The sequence below is a fragment of the Pseudochaenichthys georgianus genome, chromosome 9, assembly GCF_902827115.2.
Source record: "Pseudochaenichthys georgianus chromosome 9, fPseGeo1.2, whole genome shotgun sequence".
Lineage (NCBI taxonomy): Eukaryota > Metazoa > Chordata > Actinopteri > Perciformes > Channichthyidae > Pseudochaenichthys > Pseudochaenichthys georgianus.
Genome location: NC_047511.1, coordinates 27229605 through 27250742, shown reverse-complemented (window position 1 = coordinate 27250742; position 21138 = coordinate 27229605). Strand labels below are relative to the sequence as shown.

The window sequence follows — 21138 nt, the reverse complement described above, 5'->3', positions numbered from 1 at the left end:
TATAGCAAGAGTACCGTTAACCTAGAGTTAATTTATTCACATTAATTCCCATCAACAAATCCATTTTATGTGTCACATGAAATCTTTATTAGGCAAGGCAAGTTTATTTATATAGCACTTTTCAACACATGGCAATTCAAAGTGCTTTACAAAAAATGAAAGACATTAAGAAATGGCATTTAAAATCAGTCATTAAAAAGCAAAGCTAATAAAATAAACATTAAAAGAAAAAATACATGGATAAAAGTTACAGTGCAGTTTAAGATGTGAATAGTTCAATTAAAAGCAGCGGCAAAAAAAAAAGTCTTCTTGCTGGATTTAAAAGTAGTCAGCGTTGCAGCGGACCTGCAGGTTTCTGGGAGTTTGTTCCAGATGTTTGGAGCATAATAACTGAATGCTGCTTTACCATGTTTAGTTCTGACTCTGGGGACAGAAAGCTGACCAGTCCCTGAAGACCTGAGAGATCGGGATGGTTAATCATTTAGCAGGAGGTCAGAAATGTATTTTGGGCCTAAACCATTCAGTGCTTTATAAACCAGCAGCAGTATTTTGAAATCTATTCTTTGACACACAGGAAGCCAGTGTAAAGACTTCAGAACAGGAGTGATGTGATCCACTTTCTTAGTGTTAGTGAGGACTGCAGCTTCCTAATAGATGTTTTAGTGAGACCTGTGAAGACACCATTGCAGTAGTCCAGTCTACTGAAGATAACGGGACAAGTTTTTCCAAATCCTGCTATGACATTAGTCTTTTAATCCTAGATATGTTCTTTAGGTGATAGGCTGATTTAGTAACTGTTTTAATGTGACTGTTGAAACTCAGGTCAGAGTCCATGACTACACCTAGATTTCTGGCTTTATCTGTTGGTTTGAACATTGCAGACTGAGGCTCAGCGCTAACTTTTATACGTTCCACCTTGGCTCCAAAAACCATTACCTCAGTTTTATCTTTGTTTAATTGGAGAAAGTTCTGACACATCCAGTCATTGATTTGTTCAATGCACTTACTCAGTGTTTGAAATGGAGCATAGTCTCCTGGTGAAATGGTTAGGTAAATGTGTGTGTCATCTGCATAGCTATGCTAACTTATTTTGTTGTTCTTCATTATCTGAGCCAATGGTAGCATGTAGACGTTAAAGAGAAGAGGCCCCAAGATTACACATTTTACACACCAGAAAACACAGAAATATCCATGAAATAAACATACAGTAGGCTATAATTGGGAAGGCATTATAAATGTAAATATATTTTAAATAATAAAACAATCCCACCACCACAGGTATCTACAGGAGAAGAGGGAATTCTCTCCACAAAATGTGAATGCCCATGTGGAGAATGGAAATGCAGTCATGCGGCTGCATTAGCCATCTTTGCCATCCACACTTTCAGCTGCACTGACACCCCCTGTCAGTGGAAGAAGCCAAAGGCAGCTAAACGTTCGCATTCAGTGGAGGAGCTATTTCCTCCAACCAATAACTCATTCAACCCGCTGACAAGAGAGCCCACCTCCGAAGATCGTGACTGGCTGAGGGACAGACTCGGGGGCAGGTTCTCAGGAATGTCTTGGCTTCTCTCCCCCGAGCCAGAAGAGGAACACTACAGCTTGGAAACACTTACTGTTCCTAAAATTCTCAAATCTGTTGGGCATCAGGGACCTGAGGCAATTGTGGCAAGCATGGCATTGTCTGAGGAGCAACAGAGGGCAATTCAGGTGGCTACACTGGTCAGCGAACCAACCCAAACTGGCATTTGTTCAGGAAAGGAAGGTTGACTGCCAGCAACGTTGGAGCTGTCCTGAGGTCAAAGCGTGTGACTGCTTCCCTTATTGCCAGGGTGCTAGGGCAACAACAGGCCCTTGGTGGTGTTTTGTCTGTACAGTGGGGGACTATGAATGAATGTGAGGGCGTCAGGGCATTCACCACTGCAACCCAGATGCAGGTCCATGAGTCAGGTTTGTGGCTCTCCCAATCAGGAGTGTTGGGGGCATCTCCAGATGGTCTGGAAGGGTCTCCCGCTGTGCTGGAGGTAAAGTGTCCCTACGGAGCCAGGGAAATGACAATTAGTGAAGCATTGCAAGTCAAGGGCTTCTGTGTCAGTAAGGAAGAGAAACATTCAGCCTGCGTGAGGAGCATCCTTACAGGCACCAAGTGCAAGGTCAGCTTCACCTCACTGCAAGAAAGAAGAAGAAATTGTGAATCGTTTTTAATTTACATTTACTCGCCTTTGCAATGTTGTGGTTGTTAGAGTGTTACCCCCTAAACGCACCAGGAGCGTCTGCGCCGCGTTACGTTGCGGCTGCGCCACGCTGCGACCTCCTCCTGCGACCTAACACACCAGGCGCGTTTCAAAACGTTGCGGAAGCGGAGCGTCGTGTGTGCAGCCTCGCAGTTCTTAATTAACTTTAAAACATTAATATGTAGTTGTTACCTTCCACTCCACAGACTGCAGCGACTAAAAACCAGGCCTTGTCCTTTCTGATGTTGTCCTTGTAAAAAGCATTGGTTACATCGTATACAATGGTGTGTTTCTCCACTTCCATTATGAACTCCTCGTCGTCCATTGTGCGTATCGTAGTGGAGGTGTTGTGATGAAGGAGGGGGGTCTGCTAAATTAGTATATACGCGGGATGGGCCTGGCCCGGATGCTCACCTTTCCACTTCCTGCGAGGGGGGGGCTGCCTGTCCGACCTTACGGCTGCGCCGCGGCAAAAATAGGATTCATCCTAATTTTAGAGAAGCGCTGCGCCGAGCCGCTTCTGGGACGCGTCTGAGACGCGTCTGAGACGTAACGCGGCGCGTGTGGTGGAATAGCACCCATTGACTAGAGTGGCCGCGATCCTTACGACCGCCGCGGCGCAGCCGTAACGCGGCGCAGCGCAGACGTAACGCGGCGCAGCGCAGACGCTCCTGGTGCGTTTAGGGGGTTAGGCTTCCTGTCAGCTCGTCTGTTGGGAAGATATAAAATATTAGTTTCATGGAAGTCACATCGTCACAAATAAGAGCATTAAGACATACAGTACATAGGCTAAAACATAACATCTAAAGATATAACCTTGCACTTTGTCTCGTGAACATTTTCACTATTTTGACATTTTTATAGATCAAAATTGAACTAAAGAAATAAAGGTAGATTAATCCATATTGAAAATAGGTGTCAGCTGCTACACTAATTATAATAGTTATATTTCTTAATTAATTAAGATATTACTGTATTGATCCCAATTGGGGAAATGTTTGTGTTGCAGCAGCATAACAAGAAAAACAAAATATAAGTTATTATATATACAAAAGTATGTGAGGGATGGAATATTAAATTGAATATAAATGTAAAATGTACATGTGATGTTACGTCCAAGAGAAGCTATGGAGCAGAGAGTTCTCTGCCAGCCAGAGGTGATTTGTTATTAGTTCAATATGTCAAACTGATTTCCCTGACTACAATCTTTAGTTACATGGTGAAACGTTATGCTGCTTGTACTAATTAGACTTATCATATAAGCCACACAGGTTTTAATAGGATGTATTCATTATCTTTACTTATTTTGCGGTCTTTTCAGCAGTGCCATCTCTAAAACGGCGATACACTACCCATCATTTACATTTCACCGTGACATGGACAACAATGTAACGTCAGCTTACCTCATGGCACGAATCCAGACTCTCCTTTGGAAAACATTGGCCGGGAAACGATAGAACGAGCATGTTTCATGCGAAGACCTGTGGCTGCAACCCGGAGCAAAGCAACAAACCATTGCGTAGCTAACTAGTAGCGCTAGCTTTAGCTAACGTTAGCCAATGAAACGAACTGCCGAGTAAAATTGGAAAACACTGGCAATTAATTGTTCTATAATTTATAAAACTACGGTGTTAAAAATGACCATTTCAAAAATAGAGATTCTAATGGTAAGATATAGATACAGATACTAAAGAGACTACAGATAGGCTACTAAAGATAGGCAGGTACTTGCTTTCAAGCAGAACACAGGGGAAAACAAACTTAGCGGGAGTGTTTACGTGTGTAGGCGTAATGACGTACAACGGACTCGACCATTTCTGTAGTCCTATTCAGCCACTCGGTAACAACCATCGTTTTTCAGACACGTAAACTCTTCACAAATCACCAGTGGGGTCACTGCTGATGTATCTACTGTCGTAGAACAAAACGTGATTTATCTCTTAAATTTGTGTCAACCACAGACCTTATTTCGAGCTATTTTCCAAAACCCTATGGAGAAAATACATTGCTTTTTTGACGAAGGAACCGGAAGTGCTAAAAATGCTAACTTACTTCCGGGTTTTAGGACGCGTCACTGCGGTTCTCTATAGGCACTACTGCTTGTAGGCAGGCATGACAGTCGACCCATGTTCAGGGGAGGTGGGTTTAGTTTCCTGCACGCCTCGACGTAAGAGAGACGTAAGCGACGTCGCCTCTTAGCTCCAAAGCTCTTGCCTCTGGACCGAAAAAATTTTGGAGCTGGAAATGAAGCGGATTCCGGAGCTAAGAGCCGGCGCCGCTGCGGTGTGAACAGGAAAACCCAGCGCTTTTCAGGCTCTAGCTCCGAGCCGGAGCTGAAAAGGCGCTGGTGTGAAAGGGGCAAAAGAGGCAGTAAGTTAGCAGCAATAGTTAATATTCCCTTAAAGCACTTACGTTTACCTTTACTAGTTCAGGTAGAGTTTTCATGCCATTTGTATGAGTTTGTCTTCTCTTGCGTTTCGGGTCAAAAGTGACTGAGTGATTTTAAATCATGTGTTTTTCATCCAATTGCCTCAAGACCTTATGTTATCCTCCACACTAGGCCTCTGAACATATACAATTGATGATCACCACTTGTTTTGATTTTTTGTGATTTATTTAACAGTGAAATACCCATGATGTTTTCGGTCAGAATTGACCGCCATAGGAAATCTCTCTCTCTCTCCCCTTGTGCTTATGTCCCCCCACACCTTCCAGACATAACAATGTACTCCAAGTTATGGGAACCTCTCACTTTCTCGCGCTGTATGATACAATGTATCATACCTTCTCACTGGTGCGAGCTCTGTGCCCCTCGAGAAAGAAAAACCTCTCACTTTCTTGCAGTAAATGCCCTTCCATTACTGTCTCTCATGCAGTTATATTTGTGCCTTGCTCACATTTGACTCATTGACACAATGAGTAGGTGACCAATTAGGTGATTTTCTGTCAGAGAGGCTCTGGACAAATGGTTGAACCAGATGAAGAGGAGATTGAACCAGACATAGAGGACGATGTCTCAGAAATGTAAGACAACAGCGATCCAGACTATGAGCCTGACCAACAGTCAACAGACCAGGAAGACGCCTCTGAGGGAGAGGAGCCCTGAATATTTATTTTTCTCGAAATGTTCATTGAGGAAAACAGTATCAGTGTCTTATTTTATATTCAACACAGTGAATGCTGAACTTGATGGGCCCACCGGTGGGTCCGGACCATATACTGTTGTTGAAAGTACACAATGAAACAATGACTTGCTTGTATCAAATCAATACATCATTGGAATGGGAATAATCTACAACACCAACTAAAGCATTTCCATCTCCAGTAAACGCAGCCTACATGGCAAGCATTTTTATAATATACAGTAATGTACAGTAAGTGCACTCTTTGAACTTACTGCAAAATTATAACATAAAATTCACCCCTGGTGTCATTCTATCTGTCACCCCTTGATTTTACTTGCTTTGACTGTTCAAATGAGATGTCAACCATCAAAATTGGATAAGGGGTTCCAGAGATATCGCTGTGCAAAACACACCGGTCAATTTTGACCGAAAATAGTATGGGAAGGGGGGTGTTACGTCCCCACTAAGGTCTAGGGGACCTGGAGACAATAACATACAACCAATACAAAATGAGGGAGTCAGCGTAACAGTTTACAAAAAGGTTTATTTTGTAAACCCAGAACCGAACAGACATATAACTGAAACACGAGGAGGAGGAGGAGGAGGAGGAGGAGGAGGAGGAGGAGGAGGAGGAGGACAAAAGAAGCAAGCATAACAAAACCAGGCCTATCTCGACATCTATCTTTTGAAACCAAAACTCAAACAAAAACCCTCACTAAGCAAACTACGAAGAAGTTGACAAAACAATATACAGGGGTGGCAACAATCCGCTAACCTAGTGTGTCTAAACATTAGTTAGCTACGTGGTGAGAAATGTACAGGGTACCCCAGACTTACCTAACTCCTCCACCTCTCAACACACACACTTTCAAAAGGTCAGACAATACAAAGATAACGAGTTGCTAAACACTGCAGTCACTTGCAGGCTCCTCAATCAGCAACAGGCCCAAGAGGCTTCTCAATACTCAAATTTCCCCTCCTCGACTCCCCTCCTCGACTCCCCTCCTCGAGACTTAGACCCGCCCACAGGAGATGCGAGCGGAGGACCGAGGAGGGGAACCGAGGAGAGAGGAGGGGAAGCAGCAGACGTTTAAAGAAATGAGAACTCCTCTCCTCTGAGAGGTCATATTAAAGCGACGTCCGTTCATTATGACGTGGCAACAGCTGCATCAGCTGTCGAGTGTTTTGTCATATTTTATAATCTCTGTTAGATCAGCTGAACATTGTTCCCCCACATATTTTATTTGAATTAATTGAGAGTGCGGTATAATGAGACAATAACAGGCTACAGATGCGGACACACACACACAAATATATTTATATAAATATATACAATTTAAAGTATGAGAGCACTCTCATAATAACGTAACACAGTCAGAGACTGGATATACGCCCCCCCCCCCCCCCCTCTCTCTCTGGTCGCTGAAATGGGGAATTGAAATTACGGGCCAAAAGTTGTATTTGCAAGTATTAAAAGTAAGGACATCAAACCAACTGAGACCCGTCTGTCCGCGGCATCTGCGCACTGTACAACACACACCTACACACTGTACAACACACACACCTACACACTGTACAACACACGCACCTACACACTGTACAACACACGCACCTACACACTGTACAACACACGCACCTACACACTGTACAACACACTGTACAACACACGCACCTACACACTGTACAACACACACCTACACACTGTACAACACACACCTACACACTGTACAACACACACCTACATACTGTACCACACACACCTACAGCTGCTAAAGCATAATCAGGCTACAGCCGTTGTGTATTTTATTATGTGAAGCACTAAATGGTTTTAGAAAAATATGGACTCTTTGTAGATATCTACTAAACTAAAGCAAATAAAGAGAGTAGGCCTGTTATACTGAGTGATATATATTTTACACACTGCTCTGCTTTCTGCAGGACCTCACAGCTGTTCTCACTGTAAACATCGCGTTGCGATGAGAGCAGGTTCTCAAATAATATCCAGGGGATGCATGCAGAGCTGTCATTGGCTGAGATAAGTCCGGCCGTGCGTCACGCCTCCACCGTTCCCGGAAATGCATCCGCGGAGGAGCCGTGGAGGAACCATCAGTGTATCCTCGGTTATAGCTCCTCCAGAGAGCCTCCTCGATGCTCGATCCTCGGTCCTCGGTGTGCATTTAGAGAAATGAGACGTCCTTCAAAATGGCGCGCTGAAATTCATTTCCGGGTCACTACCGGAGGACCGAGGAGTCGAGGAGTCGAGGAGGGGAAATTTGAGTATTGAGAAGCCTCTCCAGAGTGAGAGAGCGAGAAGACTTCCTGGGTGCCTCCTTTATGGTCGGCCCTGGCTGCTGATAGGCCAGCTGAGGGTGAGAGGATCCAATCAGCCATCAGACTCAGGTGCACAGGCAGATACCGATCAGCTGCTGATTAGCTGTGCAGAAGACAGGGAGAAGAGAGAAACACAGGAGGGAAGGAAAACCACACAAGTACAGCCTGCCTGGCACGTAACAGGGGGTATGACCTAACGCAAGAGAAGGCTTAACATGTGGAAGTGCATGTGATGATTTATGTTCTGTATATATGGTTATACAATTTGCAACTTTTTCCCCAGGCTATTGCTGTAAATAAGTTTGTTTTTCCTTTACAAGTTTCTTTGTAGTGAAAATGGGAAGAGATGACTCAGTCTCCGACATTGTAATATATTCAGGCCTTCAGCCACATTGATATGCAGCGGAGATGCCCTGTCTGAGGCATTTCAAGTCTAAATAAAAAATGTTTCACAGACATTAGAACTCTCCTTGTTTCTAATGGGTGCAGTAGGTTACTGTGTTTGGCTGCTGTTATTTGATATACATATCGGCTTAATGTGGATCATTTAGCAGTAGTACATTGACAGGATTGAAGCTTGGGAGCAGTGTGACACTATTAGCTGTGCAGTGCATCACATTAGTGTCCTGCCTCTCAGTGTGTGCCTCCAACAGGAAGGTCTGGGGTGTGACATCCAAGCAGCTGCTTGGCAGTTTGCTGCAGTGTGGGCTGGATTGAAAGCTTACATTTCACAGGCACAGGAGAGATGGAGAGTGCGACAGCGCTTAGGAAATTGGAGGAACCGTAGAGGGAAATAGTGACGAGTGGCTGGGTATAGATAAGGGAGATAAGGATGGAATACTTCAACAAAGTCAAGATGGAGACAGGGAAGAGGAAGCAAGGATGTTGCTACAGGCAGTACAAGAGCCTTGCTTCCTATGGGGGTTGTGTACTGATGAAAACCTTAAAGTTCAAAGTAAAGGTATGCTCTGGCCTTGAGACACCAGACTCTGCAGTTTCACCCCTTGTTTGATTGTTTGTTGCAGGTTTATTCTGCAAAGTGCCTTCAGTTGATGTGGGAGACTCTGCTGCAGAAACGTATCTGTGAATATTCAATATACTTTCTGACCTTGTTTGTCTCTTTCTACCACTTCAACACAAACAGGTCTTGTTGAAGAACTTTTTTGTTTTATGTCTTTCTCTTTTGAGTCTGGACCCTCGGTTTCTTACACCTTGATAATGTTAACTTTCTATCACACTGGACAACTATGCAAACAAGTATGAATAAGACTGTCTGTTAAAGGTAGACAGAATGATGTTGATGGTTTGGGCTCACACATCACAGTGGAAGATGTATTTGGTTAAAGTCTAAATAGGATTCGTAAGTACCATCTGTGTGGGTGTTCTGCACTGTTATTGTATCCACACCGAACACCCCGGCATTTCACACTTTCAAAGAACCACAGGATTACTTTGTTCACAGTGTATGTGGGTGTCAACGAATATAAAGAATTCACATTTACAAACTTTTACCTCTTTAATGACACTATGAAGAGTTGGAAACTTTTGGGGTCCTTTTGCATTCCATTAGGATAAGTTGTGTGGGTGCAGGGATACTGAGCCATGCTTTGCAATTGTAGGGATACTTAGTGGTTACTTATGGCCTGTGTTACACCTTACATCAGTCTTCTCTTTAATTTGTTTATTTTGTTTTTTTTGTGGGGAAATAAATTCTCCACTCTATCACATCACGTTATAAAAATGACTAAGACAGGCAATAACAAGCGTTGTTCAGGGATGTTTCAGGGTTTTAAGGAGGTCTTTTATGCAAACTTGGCCATTACCACATTGCTGTGTTCTTCACTGCCCAATAAAAACTAAGGTTGCAGAAGAGGGCCCCCTTAAATCACTATGATTTACCTGTGTGTGTGTGTGTGTGTGCGCGTATGGTATGTGTGTGTGTGTGTGTGCGCGCAAGTGCGCGTGTGTGTGTGTTAGCTGTTCTGTTACTGCAGAAGAGGCCGTCTGAGTGCCACAGAGCGTGTACTTGAGAAAGGACACCTGAGTTTGTAAATCAGAATTTCTCTCTGGGCTTTGCTGTCTGTTCTCTTCTAGTTAGCATTATTATTTATCTCGGTTTTTAACTGTTAACTCCTTCCTTTCATTGTGACCTTTTTCTCTTCATCTGTTATTTGCACTTCTTGTGCACAAACTTCGCCCAGCTTTACTCCAAAATTTATGTTCTGTTTGATTCATTGCATTTGATTAATCTTTAAGTTGTTTTTTTCTTCCAAACTTGGATCAACAATGCTCCTTTGATATGGACCATATGTTTCTATAACCAACTCTTTGAACTCGGCCTGGTAATTATTCCTTTCAAAGTAGTCTGACAATTATCTAACTATTACCTTCTGTTGTTTTTCTCAAATGTCTGAGGATGGAAATCACTACAGAATATTTTGTATGAATAGAGATTTCGCCCTAATTAAGCCGCTCTACATAAACCCGCACCACCATGGTGGATACACAACACCATAGCGTTACACTTGTTTTTTTTTCACAGCACCACTATGTAGGAAATGTTGCTGGAATGGAAATTCTCACTCCTATTAATTAGATCAAGCAATCTGTGAGAAGTCTTGTAGTGTTTATCCACACATTAGAGCCCATTAGAAAGCACACTGTTTGATGTTTTGGCAGAGCACTGTGATGGGTCTTTATTTATTTCTTAGACATGAAAGGACACAGAGACTGAGCTTTTAAAGTGCAGATTGTTTGGCTATAATTCAGGTGTTTTAAAAAACCATATCATGATGATATGGGCATGACAGGAACTGTCTCTGTGTTCTGTGGGGGAGGAAATACAAAATGTAGAGACATGCAGTATTCACACGTTTTTTAACCAAATCGAAAAATGTCAGCTTTGCTTTTGTAAGTGGCTTCACATAATTATAAAGGTAAAAAGCCTTCTTTAAAACAAACCCTAATCATACATACAATTTTCAGATGCAGAAGTTCAAAGTGAGTTGGCCCTGTTATCCTTTTAGTCTTTGGTCCTTGTTCATCTATCATAATTACCTCACAACAAGTCCTCCAACTCATACGACCAAATGGGCCGATTGTTCAGGCCCTTATTACGACCAAATATGTCGTTTGTTCAAGCGCTTAATACCTCCTTACGTTTTAAAGTTTTCGCCCTCTTGTGCTCCCGTTGAATGCTAACGTTACAGATGGTCCTTTATTCACAAATAACCCTCTCTGTAAAACCTAAATTGTAGGATAGTTTGGCCATTAAAACGCTTTTTGATTAGATTTTTGGCGAGAAGTGTATATTGTACTTTTAGAATCCACGTCCAGTCGATATGTAGGATCTATAGTTTGATAGATATTACGAAGATGATTTGAGGTATGCGGCAGCCTCCATGTAAAGTTACGGGTTGAAAATAAAGCCAATGATCAAATGATTTAACAGTGATATCTGAAGTACTCATCAACTAAAAAACATCAGTTTATCCTTGTTAATTATACGACATTTATTGGTTTAAATTGTGTACAATGCTTTTGTGTTTTTCCCATAGGTTTTTCTCTTTCGATTCTGAGAGACACCTTTCTTTTTTCAGAGGTTTTGATAGGCTAAAACATCGATTGTTTTAGCCGCAATGCATTTCGGGATATGGTGTTTATATGATATGAAATTGGAAAAACATTTTTTTTAAATAAAATAATACTTTATTCCGAGTGTTCTTGCTTGTCTCTTTGGAAGTCATCACATAACGACATTGTAATACACGGTTCGGCTGCATTAAATATTACATATCTGCCGTAGATATTTATTTATATAGCCTTTTGACAAACTGTAAGAAATGCCGCCAAAACTGAATACGTGACGTGGATCATAAATATATTAGCAATTAAACAACATCTTCCATTTCTTTTCACACAATACGTCTCCTTGCAGTATCAACACTAATTCGGCTGACTTTTATATTTGATCCAATTGGTAGATAGGTTATATTTACACCATAACGGTGCACAGCTGATAGAAAGGGATTTTTTTGTAGTTTTTAAAGATATTATTTACTACCTTTCCAACTCCTGTTGACTGTTACAGGTACACAAAGTACTGATCTGATCACCAGAAAAACACAACGAGCCTCCAAGGTGTTAGTATACGTTGCATCCTGTGATGTAGATTGACACCTGTAGCACACACTAGAGGTGTCATCCAGACAGAAATAGGAGTCATCAGCGCCATATAGATAGAAGAGTTACGACAACGGAAGTCCAAAAACGGTTATCGTCACGTGGTTCATGTAGACGAGGATCGTTCCCCGGAAGTTCATGGCGGGCAATGTGAATGCATTGATAACAGGAGATAGAACTACGATTTTTGGTAATTATTAGTGAATAAAGGTTTTGATTTGCAATATTTATACAACAAATCGATATGTGTATGTATTTACATCAATATGTTTTCAAAAATAAAATCGAATTTGCTAATATTAAGTGATAATATTAGGATTAGTGTGAACAACTAGTTTACATGTTAGGCTAACAGTGCCTTGGTTAAAGAGCCTGTTGCTGTTTATTTATAGCTTTGAATTCTTTCAAACCAATATTATCTTCTTAAACTTGTATGGTAGTCAGGAGCATCACTTTCTAATGTTTATTGATATATTTAGAGGGAGGGGATCTAAAGTAATGCTTTAAAATTCAGATTGGATTCATTTCTACCATTTTCTTAAATTCATGGTAGTTTCAGTAATCCCATGGTAATTGAGGACACAAGTTATCTAAATGACTAATGTCATCTTTATGGCTTTCAGAAAGGACAGGAGACCAACAGGTGACTATCAAAGGACTAGCAGCATATGATGATGATGATGATGATGATGATGATGATGATGATGTTAAATGTGTTGTTTTAGGAACATCCATTGCAAATACATGGAATTCACTAAACATTGAATAGCATATCATGCAGTTTGTCGGTGCCTTTTCCTCCGTGTTGTCCTGGTTTGCTGTGCTGCCTCCTAGTCGCCACCATGGTTTGCTGTGCTGCCTGGGGATGCTCAAATCGCTCAGAGAAAGGAGTACGAATGTACGGCTTCCCCACTGACACAGAGCGGAGGAAAAAATGGCTGGCTCAAGTCAGCAGGAGCAATTTCACGACCAACAGCAACAAAATATGTGATGTAATTATATACAAACACTGCATTTGCACTTTTTCACAAAACGAAAACCACGCCATTGGGAAAGCTTAATGTTTTGTTTAATACAAAAAAACAGGGAAAGGCTTGAAAAACACAGAGAGTTGAGACTCAGGGTGCAGGGTGAGGGTCTCAGTGCAGGTATTCAGGCTCCATTGAATCCCCCTCTGGTTCTTGTGCTGAAAGAGGGAGTAACAGACAGGAGAAAGGGTTATACACACAGCACACCTATTGGATGGGAAATGCCTTGGGGAGATAAGGTGTTTACTTATATAAAACAGTAGTATTAAACGTACCTTGTGTTTTCACTCTCACTTAAGTCCCTCTCCCTTTGCCATCAATCCAAAATCAGCTGAGCTGCAACATTATACAGACAGGTAATAATCAACAGAATCACAAGGACACAATATGGCTCTGCTAAAAACACTCACTCTTACACGCACCAAAGTTATATTTATCTAATATTTAACTCCCTCCACCCCCGCATACAATCCCGTTTAGAAGCCCCTCTTCTCTAATTCAACATGTTGGACGAAATGACATTAAGAGAACGGAATTTACAATTAAAAGGCTGTTCAACGTGTGTTGTACAACTTGCTTCGGTATGCTAGCTTAATCTGTTATCTGTAAACGTTCCCTAAATCTACTAATTTAGGGATAATCCACTGACATCCTTTAATACACATGTTCATTTGAATCAGATGTACTGATAATATCCGCAATATAAATCTTTAAACTTCTTCTTACCTTTAAAAGTCCGTCACGAACGGTCTATTATGCTGCAACTCCACAGCTCTGCCAGCCTTGGCGCTAACTTCCGGGGAACGATTGAGAGGCTCCACGATCCGCCATTGCTGTAAAAAAGTGGTCCATTGGAGTGAACGGAGATGTCGTAACTCTTCTATTAAATGGCTCTGGGAGTCATGTAACACAGCCGATACGGCACAATTCAAGCAGGAACTACAATACAAGTACTGCTTCTCTGGAGTGATGATGCAGGTCCACACTGGGGAAATATGACAGGGGTATATGTTGACAACATGACCATACCTCACCAAAGGAAAAGTTGGGATGATTTAGACTCCCCCACTTTAATTTAATTTCAGGTTTATTGTAATATGAATAAGAACCTCTTTATTGAATGAGCATGGTTATACTGTACTTAATAATTCAGCTGTTTGCTACTTCATACACAAAAGCATTTTGGTGACAACTTTAACAAAGTGATAACATTAGTTTGAATTTGAATGCACAAACACATGAAAGCATGATCCCATGCATGCACAAACAAGCACATGGACGTCTTAATAAATGCATGCATGTATGCACTTTACACAGACATGCATATTGACACCCATCTTGCATACAGTATGTGCACATACACAGTTACACACAGGCTCACCCATACGCACACAATAAAACACACACAGTCACCGTGTCGGCAAATGTCAACGCAGCTTACTCTCCCATGAGGTTCAGTGTCAGATCAGATTTTGCTACTTTAGTAAACAGTGCATTGGTCCCACGGGTTGCTTGGTAATTTTGTGTGTGTGTGTGCGTGCGTGCGTGTGTGATTAGGAGAGAGAGGAAAATAGAAGGAGAACCATGATGAGATCTGTTGCATAAGGAGATGCAGTGGACTGTGAAAGAGAACAGGTGGCTCCTGTTTCTGCCATCTAGCTTTATGTGCCATCTTCCCCAATGTGTGTGTGTGTGTGTGTGTGTGCGTGTGTGTGTGTGTGTGTGTGTGTGTGTGTGTGTGTGTGTGTGTGTGTGTGTGTGTGTGTGTGTGTGTGTGTGTGTGTGTGTGTGTGTGTGTGTGTGTGTGTGTGTGTGTGTGTGTGTGTGTGTGTGTCTTAGTCAGCGAGGGACAGAGAGAGATCTATAGCTTCTGAAGCAGGGATGTTTGCGTGTACCTGCAGATCTTCAGTCATTTGCATTTGTTACACTGCCCTGTTTCTCTGTGTGTGTGTGTGTGTGTGTGTGTGTGTGTGTGTGTGTGTGTGTGTGTGTGTGTGTGTGTGTCTCTGCATGTGTGTTTATGTTCTTTCGTGAGTTCTTTCCGGTTGGTTTAGAAACAATTAGAACAAGCTGCAGGAGCCCAGAGAGATCGTTCTCCAAATGTCACCCAATTAACAATCTATACTGAACTCAACTGTTCTGTCTCATGCTGCCTTCCTGTCTGTCTGTCTGTCTCTACCTGTCTGTGTCTCTGCACGCTCTTCTTTTCAGTGGATAATCCATCTAATAGTCCACAGCTCACTCTCCCTGACAGACAGAAAGCAGAGTAAATGGTTACGTTCATTAACATGTTTGTCCTGGTTCTCTCTGTCTTCCTCCCTCAGATCAGTCATCCAGGGCGGTGGTCAGGACTCGGCAGCAGCCTGGCTTCAAGGGACCGAAGGGTAGTGCGGGGTGTGGGGGCAGCACTCGGAGGGGACCTCTGTAATCAGCACCCCCCCCTCTACTATCCATCTCTGCACAGCCGCCCTCCTGCTTCGGAGCGACACACTGCCTGGGAGGAGCGCCATTGCCAGGGGATCTTGGCACAATCCGCAGCCCGTAACCCTGCTACCAATCTGGCTCCAGGCTCCTCCTACTTCTCCTGCACCACTTCTTCAGCGTCAGCCCAAGCTTCACTCACTACTCCAGCTCAACTCCAAGCTTCACATCCGGGTCTGAGTCCAAATCAATGCCCAGGCTCCAGCTTAGCGGATGCTAATCACATCGCAATTCCATCTCTGTCCTCCAAGCAGCCAGAGGGGGTGTCCTCCTCTTCAGAGTCCTTAACTCTTGGAGGAGGAGTGAGTCTGTCAGGTGGGGCTAGGAAAGGGGGAGGAGAGCACCACCCCACTAGCCATATCCCTCGTGCAGCCGGGTCCAGCGCGTCCTCAAGCCTCCACAGTCTTGTAAGCAGAGGGAGCCCCTCCCCGAGCATCTCATCCTCCATCCAGGCCTCCCCTCCACCTTCTACTCCTTCCCCAGCATCCTATTCTTCCTCCTCCTCTTCCTCCTCCTCCATGTTTACGGGTCGTTTAGGGCAACCTCCGAGAGGCCCTCTGTCTCTGCACAGCTACAGCCGTAAAAATGTCTTCCTCCAACATTCCCTACAGACTGCCGAACTGCAAGCTCTGACGCAGAGAGACAGTTGAGGGCACAAAAACATTTACACCATCCATATTGACTTTAGTGACAAAATGTGTGTCTTTAGAGAAAAACTGCTGCTCCTTTGGTTCCAGTTTGCTTGTGTTTCACTGTCCCAATCCCCCCTGAATCATCTCCCACATGCGCTTACAATCATGCTTGTATCACAATCCAGAATTACACTTTGCTGCCATTTTGTTCTCGGATTTGCTTACTAAAATACATGCATATGCCAGGTCACTCACACACACACACACACACACACACACACACACACACACACGCACGCACACACACGCACACGCACACGCGCACGCACGCACGCATGCACACACACACACACACACACACACACACACGGCTGTGACTTTGTGAAAAAAGGCACTCACCTGTCTATCAAAACACCCACGTTGTGTCATTCCAACAGTTGAGATGTGCTTGCGCCCACTGACACACAAAGTGCAGAGAGACGCACCACTTCTTATCCATGCACTTAGACACAGATGTAGTCTCACACACACTTAGAAATACACACACACAGACATAATTTGTGAAATATTTGCCTCATAAACTGCAGATATAACAGGGTGTTAAAACTAAGTGCAAAGATGAGGTTCGTTTTTGTGTTTTTAAAGATTTGTTGTTATCCTTTTATTTGATGATTTTTTTATTTAAAAGTTGAACCATGTGCTGCTTAATGAATGATGTGACAGGTCATAATTTGCCCTGTTAAGATTATACTCTCACATTGCCAAATCCTTTATCCAATCAACTTCTCATTTTCCTGGATGTCAGCTGATGGAGGTCCAGAAGAAAATACATGTTTAGATGATCATCCAAATCCATGACCCTGATACTGCATGCTTTTTAAACTGTAATGAGATTACAGGTGAGCATGTTGTACTGCAACAAAAGAGGGATATGGGTGACTTTTAAAGTCTTTTAATAACGTTTAATTATCAACTCTCTACTCAGTGTTTCAATAAGGGAATCAATCATGCCGAAACTTATTAAACAGGAGTGTTTTGAGAGGTAAATGTTTGATGCATTAATAACACATTAGAAGTACTTTTGGCTTAATACTAGACCACTGTTTTTATAGAATCACAATGTCGCAAAATATGTCACATTATATACAGGAGTCAATGTGTATCTGCAATGTTAGATTAGTACAGTACATGTAAAGCTTCCTTTTAATATTAGATAGCAGCCATGTGAATCATTTGGCACTTATAATGACAAAATAACACGGAGTAGCACAAAGTAATTAGCACTACGGAACATTATCTAACAAAATAAAAACACTTCAGGCAATGAAATGGAGCAAGATTTGGCACAACCAGCATTATGTATATTTTGTAAGGTTTTGTAATGAAGCCAGTCAATTCTTCATCGGGGCTTGGTATTGGCCAGGGCTACCTATAGTGCTTTGCTAAATGACAGAATCAATATTCATTTTTAGAATAAAAAATGAATAAGGTTTCAAATAATGGCATTACAGTGAGCTGACATCCTGTATACAGAGGCAAGTGAAGGAACACATACTGCACAGAAAGTTATTTACTTGATCAAATAATGAAAGAAATAATCAGATTTGACAAACTATACCTTTTAAAAAAGCATCAGCGCTGGGTTCCTGGCTGATACCCAGTCCTTATGCCAGCCCTCTATTATCTTCCTGGTCTCAGATGTGTTCTTTTGGAAAACTGACCTAACACATAGCATTTGGTATAATAAGGCAGATCCCTATGTTGTTTTTGGACAGTATGACTCATGCCTTTGAATAAGATTTACATATATTATAACTGCCATGACCTGCTGAGTCGTATCATTATTTACAATTTGGGAGCATGTGTCAACTTCAGAAATAACAAAACCACCTTTTTTAGAAATGTGAACAACTGGGCGGCAAAACAACGTCTTCACTCTGCAACTGTTGAATATATTTCCTCTGCCGAGTAAACTGTCCAACAGCCCTTTTTTCCACGTATACGTTTTGGGGTAAACAAATCTTCTAATGTACACCGGGAGCCGGGAGGCTGCAATGCTGCTAAGTACAGGCCAGGAGTTCAGAAAATGTTAGACTTTATAGAAGTTGTTGCCCTTGCCTGTCTCTAAACAGCAGCTGGCTGAAGGGAGGCTGTATAAATGGTGTGTATGTGTGTGTGTTGTAATGCACACCTCATGAGGCAAGGACCTGATAGAGGTGAAGAAAAGCCCAAATGAAGACAGCTCTGCTCCCACTGGTGGAAACTATACTCTCCATCTGGTCTGCTTCACTTGCAAACTATTCCCTCCCTTTTGTATTCTGTATCTTCTATTTCTGTCTTTATTTCTTCCATTTCTTATTCCCCTTCAACATCTCCCAATACATTTCCCTTCTTCTCCCCAGCACCCCAGTCTACTGCGTGCAAACTCCTTTTGTTCCTGTCCTCTTACTAAATCGGTTATCTTCCTCTCCCCACTATCATGTCTCAGGTCCCTCCTTCCCTCCTTCTCTTTCCCCTGCTTAGTGTACTAACCCAGGGCTTGTATTGTTACACAGTGTATCTGTAACACAACACACTCTGTGCGGTGGCTCTCAGTCCTGGGCATTGGGGCCTGATTCCATTCCAGCTGTCTAATCAGGGAGTCATTTTACACCGGGTGAATGTAATTAACTACCTGTTAGTGTAGACGGCCAGCAGTAATGTGGCTCCAGAGGACTTGGACTGGGAGGCGCAGCTGTAATGGGGAACTAAACATTCCCTGCTTGGCTTGTTTACATGTGGAGGATGACGATGCTGTGTTGCTGGCTGACCTCTTAAGAAATACTATTTACATCCCTCGTCAATGCGTGCATCATAATGCTGTTGACACTGTGAAATGTCATAGGGGGTTGTTTGGCTCTGTTTGCACTGCCCACTCAAATTATAATTAAATGTTGTTCTTTTTCCATGTGTTTCCAACAGCTTTGCTCATTTTAGCTGTGTTCATATTGGGAATCCATAACATGTATGATGATTGTGAGACTTATCTGAGATGGCAGTTCACATGTGTCACTGAGGTTTTATTAAGACAACAATGCCTGTGTTAATGTAAGAATGAACTTATATTGAACTTCACCGCGTGGGAACTAGGGTCTACAATCATGAAATGGGGCACCTCACAGACCTCAATTCTTCCTCTCACTTAGCAGCATGTTGTGCATTTAAAAACCTACATTTTATTTTTTGGGAAGTTATTTATTGTTTTTTGCCTTACTTGTATTTATTGCCATAGAATCAGTTTCCTTCTTGGCACTAACAGATTTAAAAGTGGTCATGAAATGACAATTATAATAATCATGATGTTATTATAATTTTAATGAATCACATATATACTACTGTCCTAGCTTTTTACATGCTTACTGTAATTACGTTTATTTTTTCTTTACACCTTGCTGTAATAATGAAATTGAACTGTAAAATTGTACATAATTATTATAACTGTTAATGTTCAATGTTCATCAATACAAACGTTTCGTGCTAAATGACACGTAAGAATAGCGTCCACATACAGTACACTGTTTGTTGCCACATAACAGCCTGACATAAAAAAAGAGAATTTGCTTTTGTTGAATAATGTCAAATGCAGTCAGAATTCTGAGCTCTTACCAAAGTGCTTCTGGCAAAAATTAGTAATCTGAATCTTATCAAATTAATATATTTAATTGTAAACTTAGACCCCATGCTCAATTTTCCATGCACGGGCCAGTTGATTCCTTCCTAGGTGTTGGGTCGCTGGTTTACCTTTTACCCTCTTTGAAAAAACCCAGCCTTTGCATTATGACTATTGTTGCTTCAGGTTTCTTTGAAAGAACATGACTTTGCAAACTTTTGCCTAACTGTGTCAGAAAAGTTGATGATCTATTAAAGCTGCTTTTTCAGTTCAGGCTGAAGTTGTGCGTTTAAGTATATAAAACTGTTGGGTAGATTCATACTGTAATCCTCTGACCGACTAGCCCATAAATGCTTTTGGGGTAATCCAGGAATCGAAAGGTCTGTCTTCATATAGCAGATTTGTTTCACTTTACAGATTCGTAATGAGCAGTTTGTGTAGAATTGTTTGACGGGCGTATTCAGGTCTAAAAGCGTTGCAGTGTGTGTTTACCCAAAGTGTTTCTCTTTACTTTGCCAGTTGTTACACTCACTGTTCACATGAATAATGTTTTATCAAAATATTTTTGTCCTCGTCTCTTTATTGTTCATATTTAATATAAATAAATTGCTGGAAACCTTTTGGGAGATTATGATTTGACTGTGAATATTCCATCACTTTTCATTATAAAATAAGGTCTGTCTGTAAAATGACATGGACACTTTGAAGCAATGAAAATGAAAGACGGATTTTGCAACCACCAAAAGAAGCAGTGAATAATAAAGCGGTGGATCTATGGGACTGAGGCTCCATCTCTCAGGCAGGGTAGATTTCATTGTACAGAACTCTAAAGGAATGAATGAAATCAAAGAGTGAAAGTAGAACGAACAACAAAGCGATGAATAAAGAATCTTAAGGGCCATCAATCAAAAAGACTGAGGAAAACTTTTCCAGCTATATCATTTGAGTTGACTCTAAAAGGTTGTGCACAGCAGTGTGTGCAGACAGAGGTAATGTTACCTGATTTGACATTAGCCTCCAACCTATTTAGTACATTTTCATTTGGCAGTGGCCATAAAGTATGTGAGTGTTTAGAAAATCAATACATTAGATTGTGTTTATATGCATGCTTATATGTGTGGGATGTAGACTTTGACTGTTTACCCCTAAGGGAAAACCTGTGCATATTTCTCATTTCTGCACTCTAAAAACGAATTCAGGCGACCTTTCACCTCCACTTAATTAAATGCATGGTTGCAAGATAAAAATGTGAGTTAATTGATTTAGATAAACATTTTAAGTTGCAAACATTAATTTATAAGTTGTGTTGACGTAATAATGTTGGTAATTACATCAACTTAATATTGTGTGTAATTTGAACTCTGATTTCTGCGTTAATTGACTTAAAGCAAAATTCAAGTTGTAGTCAGTAATGCAATTGGCTTGATAACTTAATTGTTCTACACGTTGAGTTAAGGATTTCAAGTCCACTCCCAC

The 21138-nt window shown here is 41.7% G+C and overlaps 1 protein-coding gene across 2 annotated transcripts in view; it reads left to right on the top strand.

Moving 5' to 3' along the window:
• The window catches only part of ccser1 (coiled-coil serine-rich protein 1), a 139370-nt gene extending 119087 nt beyond the window's left edge, over window positions 1-20283 (top strand). For both annotated transcript variants that reach the window (XM_034091017.1, XM_034091016.1), the window contains exon 11: window positions 15225-20283. In XM_034091017.1, the coding sequence (XP_033946908.1) occupies window positions 15225-16031 (807 nt within the window). In that variant the 3' untranslated portion in view covers window positions 16032-20283. The remainder of the gene's footprint in view (window positions 1-15224) is intronic.
• Window positions 20284-21138: the final 855 nt, after the last annotated feature.